Raw genomic sequence first — 16,142 nt, 5'->3', positions numbered from 1 at the left:
AATTAATTTTTATTTATCTTTTATTGATTTAATCATTTATAACAACTGAATAATTGTAAATATTTATTAATCCTTCAGAAAAGTTCTTCAGTTTCGGCATGTGAAGCTTCACAATTTGCATGAATTAAGTTTGATGTGCTTTTTAATGTTGTTGCAGCAGCACTGCTTGACAAGTTCATTTTCAATAATTCAACACGTCTTTGTTGCACTTTACAGCAGTTTGTCGATTTAATTTTATCCAAATTATTATAAAATTGAGGTTAATGTCGGTATCTTGATGTAATATGCAAAACTATGGGTAGATGGCGCCACCATAGATCGGCCGAAAATGTTTGCGGCCAGAAAAGACTCACTTTTAGGCCGCTTTTAAGGCCTAAAAATTTCATTTTCAGTTTAAGTCGCCTAAAAATTTATTTTCTTCACTTTTTCTTAAAATCTTGCAAAGTTATACGTTTGCTCGACATTGTTTTGAAAAGCTTTTCAACGACCTATAAAACTCACTTGAAAAACTGATTTTATGTCCAAAAAAACACTGATTTTAGTGATTTTTGTATGTAATTTTGCATGTAACAGTAGAATTATTTTATCAATTTTTCATTTTCATGCAATGAAAAAATTGAGAATTTGCCTTTTAGACACGCTGACAAATGCATTGCTTTCTGTTATTGTTTAGAAGTTAAACAACAAAAAACATTGAAAAGTTTTTCAAAATGTTAAAATCTTTTCAATTTTCAAGGAACTTTATAAAAAAAATCAATACCATTGCATAAATAATCCTAATTTGTTGTTTCAAACGACTTTAATGCTAAGACATTTTAAAAATCTTTTTGATGAGGAAAAAAGTTCTTAGTTCGCTTTCAGATAAAAACAAATAGAGGGTGGAAATCTTCGCAAGCAATAATTGTTTAGGAAAACACAATGAGTAACTATTAAACACAAATATCTGTTAAAAAGTTTACACAAAATGGAGGGTAGATGTTTCTGAAATTTTTTTTTTTTTATCTGCGTCACTTAAACTTTTTTCCGGATAATCAAATTGTCTAAATTAATACGAAAACGTCTTCAAATTCGTTAAAATTATAAAAAAAACTCGACCAATACCTTTTTATCAGTTGTTACATCGCGACCTGAGAACTATAAGGTTCTAACTAACATTTGCATTAAATTGATCCAGTGGTCATGTTATCAGTGATATCTTTTTAATTTATTAAGCATTTGTTTAAAAAAAATGACAGGATCAATTAAAATCAGTTTGGTTTGTTAAAATATTAACTCACTTCTTTTTTATACATGATAGAAAATGTTTAAAAAAATCGCAAAACAGACAATTTAAATTTTCACAAAAAATCACTTAGAACCTTATAATTTTCACGTCGCGACATAATATTTAGCTATCATCTTCCAATCTGACCGGTGAAACCATTTAGAAACGCGAGATTTATCGAAAAACTATAATTTCTTGGGCCTTCAAATTATTAAAAAAAAAAAAAAATTTCTAAAAACTATTCTTGTAACTTTTAAAAGCATAGATCTCAGCCTTTATAATGACGTATTACAATAATAAATTAAAGTATGTACCTACCAATTTAGGAGTTCTATCCAAAAAATGTCAAAAACATTTTGTTGCGCAACTGATTTGAATTTAAGACATTTATTAAGTCTAACAGAGATCTTGAACTAAATATTTACAGTGATGTTTCGCACCCTCAAAAGTGTAAACACTTTCTAAAAACAATTCGTTTTCTAAAGTTTTCATCCCCAGTTTTTTTTATTTTGGCCAAAACTAACTTTCTTGACGACTTCTATACTCCATGGAAAGCGTAATTACCTTTCCAATGTCTCTTTAGTGATTCATGATTTTTCAAGTTGTTAAGCAAAACTGAAAAAAAAGAAAAGCAAACGCAGGGTATGAAAAAAAAACTTATTTCACCAATATCTCTGAGTCCTAACGTAATTCAACTTTAAAAATCGCCCAAAATTTCTTAACGAGTGTTAATATATTACATACATTTTCCGCAAGCATGCATTTTCCCGCCAATTCTTCGTGTACTGTCATTTCAGTTGTGCATCAATAAAACGTTGAATAAATTAACAAGGGCAAACATTTTCAGATTATCATTTATTTGTTTTATCGTCAGTCACAGTTAATAGTTCTAGAAACATCGATCAAAACATCATTACTTCACTTTTCAAATAAGAACGAACGAATATATTCAATCGTGTTATTAAAATGTAATTTTCTGAAACCCGAGAGGCACATTTATTTATTAAAAAAATGCAAAATTTGTGTATGTTACCTGAGACACGTAACATATTTTCTCGCAGAAAACATTTTATTCAAAAAAAATCACTCAATTTTTGTGTACGACATAATTATCAATATGAACAGAACATGTTTTCTACAGGAACATCAAAACACTTTATTAATTACCTAATCCAGAAAAATTCGCCGAACTGCACCCTCTTTTGGCCAGTCGTTTGCACTGAAATTCCACCTGGCGATTCTTTGTCAAGGGTTTACAACCCCATTGTAATCCGTAACAGGTGCGCACCATCATTAACTAAATTAACAGCACGATTTTAGTTTATGTGATTATTTATAAAGCGTGTTTAGAAATGAAATAAACAAGAGCTCACATTACATAGGTCTTTTTTATTATGAACATATTGAACGTCGCGACGACTGTAACAACAGTGCATGTTATTATTACTAGAGACGAATCCGCAACTGGAAAAATCGCCAGGTGAAGCTTCACCCACGCAATACCTTAGCTATCTGGACAATTATCGATAAAACTAGAATAGCATTTAAAGTGCTGTTCAGCACGACAGGCCATCTTAAAAAGATTGTCTTCACTCAATAGGTTGCATGATTGGCGTAATAAAATATCGATCGTAAAAAAATTGATTTTCATGAGAAATATAAGGGCAAGAATTTATCAGAGTGAATCCCAGTTTTATGGCCATTGCAGTTGCAGGCACAACAAGGTGTATTTTGTGTTGCCTAAGCTCCTAAAACAATTTGTCTTTTGACATTTGACAGTTCGCAGCAAATTGACAGTTTTTTCGGTTTTATTTTAGCGGCTTTTCGAATGACCTTCAGCGAAAATACATGATTCCAAGCCGTTTTTGTGTTCGTTTTTAAACCCCACGTAAGTACCTCACTAACATTACTATAAACATTAAAAATGGATTTATAAAAATAATAACAGGGCATAAAATCTAATTCTAACCACACTTTCTTCATTTCCAGTTGTAGTTGCGTGTTTTGCTGTGAAAATGGGTGATTTTGCTGATCTCCTGCAAGAAGCTGAGAAGATAACTGTGGATATTGAAGGCACTAAAGAACTCCCAAAAGTTGATAGGTCCATTCGGCAAGTTTTGGAAGCTTCTAATGATTTGTACACAAAAGTTGCCCAAACTGGCTCAAAAGACATCCAAGCGTACGTTTATCAGCGAGTTTATGACATTCCCTGCATACCCTTATAGGAATTTGTTGTTAGGTTCAAAAGGCGTGGATTTACCTAAAATTATACAAAAGTTAGAGTCAATCAGCACTAAGAGAACATTTGAGTCTCTTGAACCAGTGGAGGATGTTAACGCAGTTGGGATTCTGGAAAATGAAATTCAGAACTGTATTTTGGGTGTTTTTGAAACTGGATTTAATAAAGTATTGTTTTATGGGAAAGTTAGGCAAATTTGTAATTATCTCTATTTTTAGTGTATGAAGACCATTTCTGATTGCTCCTGGGAACATCAAGCAGGAGAATGGAAACAGGAAAAACGAAAAATATTAAACTCAATGATGGGTCCGTCAGGGGCTTTCCTTGAAGTTGGGAAACACTCGGCTGTGTTTATGGAAAGGCCCATTTCTATTGCCCCAAATTTAGGTGTTGCTGAGACTCTTTATGCTGCGAAAGTGATGGAATATAATCAGGCTATTTCTCGCTCTATGCAGAAGCCCAGTCTTATAAACAGCTTCATTCAGGTGGCCAATGAACTCAGGGATGCAGTAAGTATTTGTCACAATTTTTGAGATTTCTGCCATTTTATTTTTTGCAAAAACAAAACCTTTAGAATCATTTTTTGAATTTACCCAAATTTTTTTATAGTAAAATTAGTTTTGATCCTATAGATGTTATAGAGGTTTGAAGGTATGAATTCACTGAGTGTGTAAATATTTTTGGAGAAAAAACTGTTATTTTGCATACATGTTACATAAAATATTTCACTCTGCTCGTCTCCGCTCACTCTCATATCGAAAAAGGGGTGTCCTTGGTTCGATCCGCAGGGTTGGATCACTTAAAATAAGACATCCACTTAAGGCTGTTCTACCCCTCAACTAAAATTCGTGTTTTGAAAAATATGCAACCCAACATACTAACCATTTGACACATGCCAATCATCCATAAGGGTGAAAATCGTCTGTAAAATTAGCATATTTTCTACCACAGTACAGCAATAAACCAGGCAGGTAAGTTTGCCTTGGTTCGAAGTTTGTTTCATAGATTTTTCTTATTTCGAAATACGATGTCCCTCGAAATTAATTTAATGTATTGGAAAATTATCATTAATGATAATAAATTAAAATGAATAAAATAAAGCTGTTTTCCCATCTTGTTATTTCTTTTGCTTTAATGTTTACGCTGGTATTAATAAAATCCATTGCAACAAATTTAAAAATCTGGCGCATGTGTTTTTAGAGCACTTCTAAATAAAACAAAATATTTCAGGCAAACTATTTTGGAAAACAAAATTAGTTTTAAAATCTGTGTAAATGTGCTTTGACAGGTAGAGAAATTAGAGTGAGGTTTGCGACAAAACCATAGTCATTACCAGTTTTACAGGTAGAGTCCTAAAAGCAAGAAAGCTAATCCATCGTTCTAGAAGAATTCCAAGAATTATATTAAATTGTCTTGAAAATGTGATTAACCGACACTTCACATGACTGAATCAAAAGAAACAAACCCAACTGAGGGTGAGTTTTTATTTGATCTCTCGATACATACAGGTGTCCGGAAAATCGCGCACCACTGTGATACTGTATCATCGAACAATGCCATAGATCACCGGAAAAATGTTAAAAAAATCATGTCTTCAATTTTTCGAGTTTTGATGGAAAAGTTTAATGCCAAAATTAACGATTTTTGTGCAGTAATTTTAGGTTCAAAAGAATTTTTTACCTAAAGAACATTTTACGCAAAGGCATGGTGCAAAAAAAATCAAAAAAATATTGCTAGAAATGCCAGAAAACTGTTTATAAGATTTTGTAATCAACAATCTCTATCAGTGTGACATCGTTCACATGAAACCATAGTTACATTACTCCTTCATGAACCGACCTGACTAACGCCAACAATACAACACTATGGCTTTGAATACTAGAAATTTAAATTATTGGGAGAACAGTTCAGCATTGTTGCAATTTTCTTTTGGTCCTCCTGCAAAAATAGAAGGTCTGCAATTTTTTTTAACATTTTATTGGTACTTTGGAGGACCACCCAATTACCTCCTTTCAAGATGGTGTGCCACTTTCCGGACATCTCTACATATATGTGTTGTTATTTATTTATTTATTTATTTATTTTTATTTTCATCGCTTTGGAAAATATGAGATTAATTCGCAACAAACAATAAAAATCTTGGTTCAAAAAAAATACTTAGCCTTACTACCTTACTATTTCTGCATCTCGAAAATTGAAATGTATCTTATATTCCAGTTGGAATTTATAGTCGATAAATCAATAAAGATCAAGTCTAACATTTGAAAAAAGCATAGAGATTACTGAATTACTTATTAGGTACATATTTTTGAAAAATTTGCAAGATGCGAGATACCACTAATACTGCGAACACTGTGAAAAATATTATATGCAAATCATTACCAAAGATACTGCCTAAGTCTATTCAGTTTGGCATTGATTGTGAAGAGAAAGCGCGAAAACAATTTGAAGTTATCACTGGGATAACAGTATTACAATGTGGATTGTTTGTTGATTCGGAGAGAAAATTTTTAGGGGCATCTCCTGATGGTTTGGTTGGTTCTGATTGCATTCTAGAAATTAAATGTGCTTATAGCGCAAAAAACCAAATGGTCAAAGATGCAATAAATAACAAAACAATCACTTTTTGTACGATTGATCCGAACAGCAATAAGATACTTTTAAAGCCATTAGATACATACAGGGTGTCCCAGAACTCGCGCCCCAGAGAGCAAGGGAGAGTGCCGACAGCAATACAGATGGTAAATTTCAAAACAAAAATTGACTAAGTTTAATAGTATTCGAGAACTGATAAAAAGTTAACAACCAATCCCGAAAGCTTATTCGAGAAGTGGAGTAAATGGCCATCCCAATTTCCTAGGCAACGAGAGTCTAATGCTTAACTGACCAATGGATGATAGTATGTGTCCATAGTTACCAATTTTCAAATTCTGTTTAGCTTCGGGATTGGCTACAGTTTTTTTTGTCTTATCTCGGTTATTTTTTGAGTTAAAAAATTATGGTTTCAAAATTTTAGTTCTGAATTGTTGTCTCCATAAGCCCTTTCTCTCTGGGGCGCGAGTTCTGGGACACTTGTATATGTATCAAGTCCAGGGTCAACTCCACATCACTAAAAAGCAATATTGTTATTTTGTAGTGTATACGGATATAGATTTACAATACTGTGTGGTTGAACGGAAATAATGATTTTTGGGAAAATAATATGATCACCCATCTCGAGAAGTTTTATTTTAAAGCCATGCTTCCAGAGATTATTGACTCTCGGTGGAGCAGAAATGAACCCCTTCGTAATATTTTAAAAAAGGATTTGTAAGTGCAATAAAAAAAATCTGATTAGATTTTGTTGCTCTAAATCCCAACCACTTATGCAAATGTCCTAGCTTAAAGGCTAACTATGTGATTATCACATGGCTACAAGGACATAACATGATAGGATGATATTATAATTCTATCATTTTCTTTGATTTTTTTTTGAGTGTAATTTAATTGATAATTACAATTTTCGTTCGTTGGTAATTGGGCCAGCTTTATGCTTGGTAACAAAATTTAGTAATGATAATCCTGATAAGAATAAGATTAAAATGTTATGGGATTCATGATCTTCAGCTCTCGGTAGTGAGTAGGTTGGGGTTCCAATGGTCAATCCCGACTCGGTCGAGCCGTAGTCGTCGAACCGTCATTAGGATTAGAGACCCCTGCTGTGAGGGGTTGTAAATCATTTGTATTTTGAAGTGTTGGTTGCCGACTTTTAGAAAATTGAGGACCATTTTTACATTACATTTTATTTTTTTCTAAAAAAACTATTCATAATTGAAAAAAATCAAGGAGTTTCCCGGGTGTAGAATACAATTCTCTATCTATCAAGTCGTAGTTCAAGCAAAAATTCCTAAAACTGTGCCCGTAAAACGACATGGCGTTTTTTCAGTTTTTATTTTTTTTGAATAAATCTATAAAGAATTTTTAAAAATCACAGAGTTTCCCGTGTACATTTCGATATTGTCTACACGTACAAAAAAAATCAAAACTCCAGCTCTTAATTTGTGGCCGTAAAAAGTAATGGCGTTTTGCGCTATTTCCTATGCTTTTCGGCCGGGGTAGGACATAGCCTTAAGGAGCAGTTAAAAATGCAGTGCTCTTGGTTCGTTATGCACGCGACTGGATTAGTTGTAAACAGTTGCTGGAGTATAAATAAGAACAAGAATTTTCAATTCGTTTTTAAAACGAAAATTTCTAAAAGTTGTGTCTTTCGAACTAAAATTTTGTAATTTGACACAGTGAACAAGCATGCTAACAATACTAGACACCGCAAATTTTATTACTGTAGTATTAAAAAAAATTAAATAGATTGAAAATTTTCGATTCGCCCTTAAAAAATAAATTTTAAAATTTGTGCTTTTTGATCTGCAATCTTTTAATTTATCACAGTAACAAACATGTTAAGAATAATAGAAATACCAAAATTACAGAATTTATGAAAAACTAGCCCGTCTTGATTGGTGGCACTCGCTTGTTTTTAAGTACATATATCTTTTTTTTTAAATGTCGTCTATTTGTTAATTAAGACAGTCGGGGTAATAAGCGGATGATCCGTCTATCTGTTTGTGCTTTTTGATCTGCAATATTTTAATTTATCACAGTAACAAACATGTTAAGAATAATAGAAACTCCCAATTTTTATTGCCATAGTACCAAAATTACAGAATTTATGAAAAATTTGTAAAAATCATGATTTTTATTTGATAATTTTGGTTCTTGCTATAATTAACCAACAACCCTTAAAGAGTAATTTCTCGAAATTTCTTTGCGATCGGATCAAAATTACAAATTTTAATTAAATTGGTTGAAAATTTTTGATTCGAAAATTTCTAAAATTTGTGTCTTTTGATCAACAATCTTGTAATTTGGCAAAAATTTTGTTGCTGTACTCTGAAAACTACCAATATAACATATTTTAATTTTAATAAGCTAGTTAACTAAATTTCGTAATTTCAAAGCTTCGGAAATATTTTAAAAATTAAGAGCTTAAAAATCAGTGGTTTTTTAAGAGTTATTTTAATCATCCAATTTAATTAATAGAAAAATTCTAGCTGAACATTTTTTGATCGTTTCTTAATTTCTAAAAATTCTATTTCTTTTTTTTGAATTTAACACTGTTGATAATTAAATCCGATGTAGTAAAACCACTAAATTATACCACTGCATGATTTGATGAACTGACAAAGTTACGAAATTTAAGTCAAAGTGGTGGAAAATTTTGGTTTATCTACAAAGTGAAAATTTTTAAAAATTCAAGTTTTTGTTCTACAATTTTAAAATTTAGCACAATTGATGAACAAGTCGAAAGTGGCAAAATCTCCAAAGTTTACGGTTTTATAATTTAAACTGGCAAAGTTACGGAATTTGATAGGAAGTGGTGGATATTTTAGGTTCGTTTCAAAAGGAAAATTTCTAAAAATTCTGTTTCTTGATCTAAAGTTTTGAAACTTAACACTGTTGATAATCAAGTCAAAAGAAGTAAATAAAACCCCCAAGTTTCACCATTGCACGATTGAAACTGCCAAAGTTACTGAATATACGTAAAAGTGATGGAAAATGTTGGTTCGTTTTTAAATTTTTCCAAATTCTGTTTTTTACTCCAAGATTTTGGAATTTAGCACAACTGATAACAAGTTGAAAGTTACAAAACCTCAAAAATTCAATGCTTTATGATTAAAACTGGCAAAGTTACGGAATTTTATAGGAAGTGATGAACGTTTTTTGGTCGTTTCAAAATTTCCAAAAATTCTATTTCTTATTTTTGAATTTAACACTGTTGATAATTAAGTCCGATGTAGTAAAACCACTAAATTATACCACTGTATGATTTGAACTGACAAAATTACGAAATTTAAGTCAAAGTGGTGGAAACTTGTGGTTTATCTACAAAGTGCAAATTTTTGAAAATTCAGGTTTTTGTTCTAAAATTTTGAAATTTAAAAATCAGTGGTTTTTGAAGAGTTATTTTAATCAATCAATTTAATTAATAGAAAAATTCTAGTGAAATTAATTATAATGCCACATTATTTTGCGATTTTTTTTTAAATCTAAGATACACAGGAACGACAAAAAATCCAAATCATCTTTATTGACCAGCAGTTTCTTAACGCTAATTTCTGTTTTAGAAAGTGAAAGATATGTGGGATATAATCAAATATATGACCCAACTGCCCCCGTTTCCCCAGTCTGAAGACCAAATCAAGACCAGAAACTCCGCTGCTGTCATCAATGCACTAGTGAAGCAAGGCAAAAAGTACCTGGAAGACCGGTAATTCTAACTCATTAGATATGAATCAAAACTCTTTTGTTTCGTCTTTGTAGCTATAAAACCTACATGAGCAACATCATCAACGAAAACTTATCCACCGCAATGCTTGGAGGAGTTCCAGGAACTTATCCATTAGTTCGCAGCTACGTTGGAGTTCGACTTCAAGGGGAATATTCAGGTTTAAAAGACGATAAAATTGACGGACGACCGCTATGGCCAATGGTTTACTACTGTATAAGAAGTGGCGATTTAACGGCGGCGATTTATTGTCTTAAGAAGAGAAACGAGAAAGAATTCCAAGATATCATCGCTATTTTAGAAGCGAAGTTAAATAATCCAGACAGTTCTGAAATTACCAAACTGGAAGACAACATAAGATATAACTACCGCAGACATGTTCGCAATGAAACTGATCCATTTAAACGCATAGTTTGTGCAGTCCTGGGATGTTGCGACGTTGTTGATGAACACTCAGAAGTCGTCCGGACCGCCGATGATTATCTATGGCTCAAATTAAGTTTAGTTCGGGCGGACTATGACAAAGATGATCACATCAAATATTCAGATCTACAGGTAGACAGTCACCGATATGCTTTACAAATTCTAACTAATTTTAACAGAGAATGATACTGGAAGAGTATGGCGAAACTCACTATGATGCCATGAACCAACCTCATCTGTACTTCCAAGTTCTTGCTCTGACGGGGCAGTTTGAAGCAGCCATCGAGTTTCTTCCACGGATTGAAAGATATAAAGTGCATGCAGTTCATATGGCTATTGCTTTGAATGAGCTGTATCTGTTGGCCGGCTCCCGGGAGAGCACCGCACCGCTGAGTAAGTTCTTCTTCTTAAGGTTCAAGTGTACCCCCTATCTCAAAAACGGTAAATTCAAAAATTTTGAAAAAAATCCTCAATTTTATTCGAAATCATAACATAAAATTTAAAAAAAAATCTGTCCTGCGGTTTTCCAGATAATTTCAAAAAACTTAGTTTTTAGGTACTTTTTAGCTGTTTTATTTTAAACTGGTGGTTAGATTCACTTCAAATTTTAACATGACTTGCCTTGTAGACTCAGAAAAATGTGGGAATTTTTTTTATAATTTTTGAATTTACAGTTTTTAAGATATGTGTACTTTTTGATCACTTTTGTTAATATCTACTACAGGGTGATTTTTTAAAAACGGCAGGCGTAGAATTTTTATTCATGAACCGATTTCAAAAATTTAAAAAACAAATTAAATGGTTTTTAATTTACTATAAACTGATGATATTAGGATTTTTCTAAATGTCTTAGTATCTTTTGGGCGATATTCAACTTTCTTATTTTAAATTGGCACCCATATTTTTTTTCCATAATTTAGAAGATATTAATTTTCTTGATTCAAAAATACGGTCTATGGCAATATGGTCTATTTTTCCAAAAAATATTTTTTTAAAAATTATCCAAAATGAAAAAATTTAGGCAGTAAAAGTTAATAAATTTTAGGTGCGTGCTGTCAAATAACACAATACCGTTATTGTAATGTCAAAAATCAACAAATAACAGAAAGGATTGGCAATCTTTTTTGAAATTATTGATAACAAAAGACGATAATAATAGAATAATAGAATTTTAGAAATTAAAAAACGTTCAAAAAATGTTCAGCTAGAATTTTTCTATTAATTAAATTGAATGATTAAAATAACTCTTCAAAAATCACTGATTTTTAAGCTCTTCATTTTTAAAATATTTCCCAAGCTTTGAAATTACGAAATTTAGTTAACTAGCTTATTAAAATATGTTATTTTGGTAGTTTTCAGGGTACAGCAACAAAATTTGTGTCAAATTACAAGATTGTTGATCAAAAGACACAAATTTTAGAAATTTTTAACCAATTTAATTAAAATTAGTAATTTTGATCCGATAGCAATGAAATTTGGAGAAATTACTCTTTAAGGGTTGTTGGTTAATTATAGCAAGAACCAAAATTATCAAACAAAAATCATGATTTTTACAAATTTTCACCTTTAGAGTAAGGCAAAAATTTATTTAAAAGTTATTTTTGATAAAATCTGTAATTTTGGTACTACAGCAATAAAAATGGGTGGTTTCTATTATTAACATGTTTGTTGCTGTGCTAAATTACAAGATTGGAAATCAAAAGGCACAAATTTTAGATTTTTTTTAAGAGCGAATCGAAAATTTTTAATCTACAGGGTAATTTTTTAAAAACGGCAGGCGTTGTAGAATTTTTATTTATGTACCGATTCACAAATTAAATGGTTTTTAATTTTCTATAAACTGATGATTTTAGAATTTTTCTGAATCAAGAAAATTAATATCTTCCAAATTATGCAAAAAAAATATGGGTGCCAAATTAAAATAAGAAAGTTGAATATCGCCCAAAAAATACTAGTACATTTAGAAAAATTCTAAAATCATCAGTTTATAGTAAATAAAAAATCATTTAAATTGTTTTTTCATTTTTGAAATCGGTTCATAAATAAAAATTCTACAACGCCTGCCGTTTTTTAAAAATCACCCTGAATAATTGCTTTTTTTTCAATATACAAGTTATTTAAATATTTCTCTCATGTATTTACCATAAATTAGGATCAATCAAATACACTTTGTAGCAGAAAATAGTCGGAAAAAATAGTTATTTGTGTATACCAAGCCCAAAAAGTGTGCCTTTTTTTTTCAAAATGGCACTTTTTGGCCGTGTTACACACAAGATTTTTTAGGCGACATCATTAAATTTACAAGTTAATTAATTTTTATTTATCTTGTGTTGATTTAATCATTTATAACAACTGAATAATTGTAAATATTTATGAATCCTTCAAAAAGTTCATATTTTCTTTACATTTGCAGTTTCGGCATGTGTAGCTTCACAATTTGTATGAATTTTTGTTTGATGTGCTTTTTAATGTTGTTGCAGCAGCACTACTAGACATGTTCATTTTCAATAATTCAACACGTCTTTGTTGCACTTTACAGCAGTTTGTCGGTTTGATTTTACCCAAATAATTATAAAATTGGGGCTAATGTCGGTATCTTGATGTAATATGCAAAACTATGGATAGATGGCGCCACCATAGATCGGCCGAAAATGTTTGCGGCCAGAAATGACTTACTTTTAGGCCGCTTTTGAGGCCTAAAAATTCCATTTTCCAGAAAAATTAAAGACGCCTGCGTTAATTGAAATTGACCTTCTTACAATAAATGGACAATAAATGTAGTTTGCAATTTTCAAAACTAAGTTGATCGTTTTTTTTTCAAATTTTACACACTATTTGTATTAGATTTAAAATAAAAATTGATATATTTTTATCGCAGTTATGCTGAAAATAATTTGAATTATTCAACTCAACTCAAAAATCGCTAAACATTATTACACGTCGCGACGCCAAACTAACGGTGATAAAAATCAATTTTTTGCGTCAGATTTTATGTAAATTTGCACATTTTTATCTTTGAAATTAAATTATCAAAATTACAATTTATTCCCCAAACACCAAATTTGACAAAAAATGCTGACGCGCGTTTCGATAGCAATGCTATCATCATCAGCATCATTATTGATCCAATAAATTTTCTTTTTTGAAATTAAAGGCGATTTTGGGGACGTCTAAAAGTGTTGCCGGACCATGTTAGATGTTAAATGTTAGAAAAATGTTGTCTAAGAATTTGTGTTTCCAAATACATATGAGTAATTGTTGATGCTTGGACACCTGCAGAAATACGCACCTTTTGTCAATTAAATTTATACGAAATAATGCTCACAAAGCATTGATTATGTATGAATGTAAACATTTATAATTTTTATTAAAGAAGTATAAAAATTAATATGTTTAGTATCATGTTCGGACGTAAAACATGTTACAGAGCCGAAAAATATTTCAAAAAATGAAAAGTTAATATGATAACAATAATTGAATGGTGTTATGCAACAAAGATTTAGCCCACAAAAAAAAAAAGATGTACTTCTTCCACCATCTGTTAAGTCTCATATGGACGTAAAATTCTTAAAGCTAATAGCCCAACTGTGGTGCTACATCAGTGTTACTGCAATTTTGCACTACAGAATCAGTAAAATTAACGCTTGAATAGCCATAACCTCCGTTTTTAGACAACAGTGGCTGGATCTTTGTTGCGTAACACTATTTAATTATAAAAAACTAATATTTAAAAGAGCTGTTTTTGGAGTTGTACTATAACTAAAATATGGATAAAATAACAAATCCGAAAATTATTTTTTACACCTGAACTGAAATTGTGCCATCTCTCGTAGGAGAATGTCATCATTTGTGGGTTCACTTGAACCTTAATAGTATATTGTGTCATGAGAACGAGTGGGAATTTTGATGCACGATTTCAATACTATTTTTTTTAGTTTCAATTGATCCAATGGATATAAAACCGAGCCGAAGATTAAACCTGGCCCGTCTAATCATGATTTACGTTCGCAAGTTTGAGATAACTTGTCCCAATGAGGCCTTACATTACTTCTACATCCTCCGTAACTTTACAAACGAAGATGGTTTGAATCTGTTCAAGATTTGTGTTTGTGATTTGGCTATTGAAACTAAGGAATACAACAGAATTCTCGGCGTCATCCAAAGTAATGGTTTAAGAACTAAAGGTTTGATTGATCAGTTCACTAATGCCGAAATTAGCGCCGACGACATCGCTCAAATGATTGGAGACAATTTGGTGAAAAAGGGACTGTTTGAAGAAGCTATTGATGTCTACGATATTGCTAATGTAAGTTGTCTTTTACTGAGTTTTTCCTAATGTTATAATTCCAGAACCAGGAAGAAGTTTTAAATTTATTCTGCACTTTATTGTCACAAGTGGTCCACGTGCCTCCGCAAGAAAACTCGCTAAAAGAGCGACTGCAAGAAAAATCAAACATTTTGAGCGACAGATATGCCAGGGAAGGATACAAAGCGTCCTCAAACATTGTCACATCTTATATTAAATTGAAGCAATTGGCGGTGTTTTTTGATCAGTATCACTTCAAACAGTATTCACAGGCTTTAAAGGTAAAAAAATTAATTCCAAAGAATTTAAACGAATTTTTGTTTTTCAGACTTTGAGCGATCTGCAGATAGTACCACGCCAACCCCATGAAGTTGAGGAGCGAGTAAAAGCCTTCAAGAAGTTGAACGTGGATGTTTGTAAAGTGATTCCAGATGTGCTGCTAGCGACAATGAACATGTTGTTTGAAGACTATCAGAAAATTAAAGCAAATGAGTATATTCCTAGCAGACACCAAGATAATGCTATGGAAAAGGTAAAAGCACCAAGCACGTAAAAATAGAGCTAAAAATGTTTATTGTTTTACAGCAATTATCACATCTGAGGGAACAAGCAAAAATACTGATTAATTTTACTGGATTGTTGCCATACAGAATGCCAGGGGACACCAACAGTAGATTAGTTCAAATGGAAATATTAATGCATTAAGTTTAATACCAGTAATTCTTTTCTAATAAAGGCTAGAAATTTTCTACCTTACATTGCATCACGTAAAGGTCTTTAGAGAAGTCTGCTGTCTTACCTTCCTTCATCTAGATACAAACACCGCATTATATTGGAGCGACAATTTAATTGCACCACTTACAGCTTTGTAGTCCAAAAATTGTTCCTTGAAGGACATAAAGTCGGAAAATGTTGACAGGATTTCGAAAATCTCGCCATCAAGCTCATTGCTTCTTTTTCTGAAATTTAGAACAATCATTGTTAAACGACTACTGTTCTTTTATTATTTATGTTTGAAGAACATCTAAATTATAGTTTTAGATCTTTTACCTCAACTCGCACTCAAACTCCAACATGTTAAAATGCGGAATGACATTCTTCAGCTCTGTCTCGATGTATTTTTCGATAATTTCAATGTACTTCTTGAAAATCTCAGTGTATACAAGTTTATTTTCCTCGCTGTCGTCAAACTCTGCCCAGTAGCCCTCCATAAAATCTCTGTGCAATTTCAAAAAGCTCTCGTCCATTAAAATATCTTCAATGCATCCAATAACCTGAGCGAAGTACTTCTCACTGTCGTCCAAACAATGATGACTAATATCCAGGTCGTCGGAAGCCTCCAGCATACCTGAAATTGCCGTTTTAAAAAAATTAGCAAATTTGCGTTATCGTCCTTACATTGCTCTCTCGCCATTTTCAGTCTTTCGCGTTCAAAGATGTTTAAAAACACCACCAAAGAGACGATATAGAAGTCGGTTTGTCACAATTAATTTGGCATTTTTAGTTTTATTGATACGTGTTGCCATGACAACGTTTCAAATATGGCGGGGCGCTTGGGGATTTTCGTTTTGTTACACTACACCTGTCA

At 31.8% G+C, this 16,142-nt stretch overlaps 3 protein-coding genes across 3 annotated transcripts in view; 1 reads left to right on the top strand and 2 right to left on the bottom strand.

The window, feature by feature from the left end:
• The window catches only part of vari (MAGUK p55 subfamily member vari), a 35,624-nt gene extending 33,053 nt beyond the window's left edge, over positions 1-2,571 (bottom strand). The window contains exon 1 of the mRNA XM_088036319.1: positions 2,432-2,571. Coding sequence (XP_087892445.1) covers positions 2,432-2,558 — 127 coding nt within the window. The 5' untranslated portion in view covers positions 2,559-2,571. The remainder of the gene's footprint in view (positions 1-2,431) is intronic.
• A 454-nt stretch (positions 2,572-3,025) lies between these two features.
• LOC148173734 (nuclear pore complex protein Nup93-like) lies at positions 3,026-15,316 on the top strand. The gene is made up of 11 exons (XM_088037807.1): positions 3,026-3,152; positions 3,254-3,443; positions 3,490-3,670; positions 3,722-4,012; positions 9,665-9,807; positions 9,861-10,380; positions 10,428-10,641; positions 14,184-14,554; positions 14,599-14,835; positions 14,883-15,086; positions 15,140-15,316. The coding sequence occupies exons 2-11, from the start codon at positions 3,280-3,282 to the stop codon at positions 15,257-15,259; spliced, it is 2,445 nt and encodes an 814-aa protein (XP_087893933.1). The 5' UTR covers positions 3,026-3,152; positions 3,254-3,279; the 3' UTR covers positions 15,260-15,316.
• On the bottom strand, positions 15,111-16,104 carry LOC148173733 (ADP-ribosylation factor-like protein 2-binding protein). Its single transcript, XM_088037811.1, has 4 exons — positions 15,953-16,104; positions 15,605-15,902; positions 15,417-15,513; positions 15,111-15,363 (listed from the first exon to the last, which is right to left on the bottom strand). The coding sequence occupies exons 1-4, from the start codon at positions 15,966-15,968 to the stop codon at positions 15,292-15,294; spliced, it is 483 nt and encodes a 160-aa protein (XP_087893937.1). The 5' UTR covers positions 15,969-16,104; the 3' UTR covers positions 15,111-15,291.
• Between the last annotated feature and the right edge of the window lie 38 nt (positions 16,105-16,142).

Source organism: Gnatocerus cornutus, chromosome 5, assembly GCF_029298725.1.
Source record: "Gnatocerus cornutus isolate USDA-ARS CGAHR chromosome 5, icGnaCorn1.1, whole genome shotgun sequence".
Taxonomy (NCBI): domain Eukaryota; kingdom Metazoa; phylum Arthropoda; class Insecta; order Coleoptera; family Tenebrionidae; genus Gnatocerus; species Gnatocerus cornutus.
The sequence above is the reverse complement of the archived record's forward strand: the minus strand, read 5'-3'. Positions and strand labels throughout refer to the sequence as shown.

Excerpts from the sequence above, each read along its gene's own strand:
- LOC148173734 (XM_088037807.1), top strand. The coding sequence starts at position 3,280 with ATGGGTGATTTTGCTGATCTCCTGCAAGAAGCTGAGAAGATAACTGTG. Across the intron at positions 3,444-3,489 it reads GGCTCAAAAGACATCCAAGC|GAATTTGTTGTTAGGTTCAA; the intron begins GTACGTTTATCA and ends ATACCCTTATAG. Across the intron at positions 9,808-9,860 it reads AAAAAGTACCTGGAAGACCG|CTATAAAACCTACATGAGCA; the intron begins GTAATTCTAACT and ends TCGTCTTTGTAG.
- LOC148173733 (XM_088037811.1), bottom strand. Across the intron at positions 15,514-15,604 it reads GAGTTTGAGTGCGAGTTGAG|AAAAAGAAGCAATGAGCTTG; the intron begins GTAAAAGATCTA and ends TCTAAATTTCAG. Across the intron at positions 15,364-15,416 it reads AATTTTTGGACTACAAAGCT|ATGAAGGAAGGTAAGACAGC; the intron begins GTAAGTGGTGCA and ends GTTTGTATCTAG.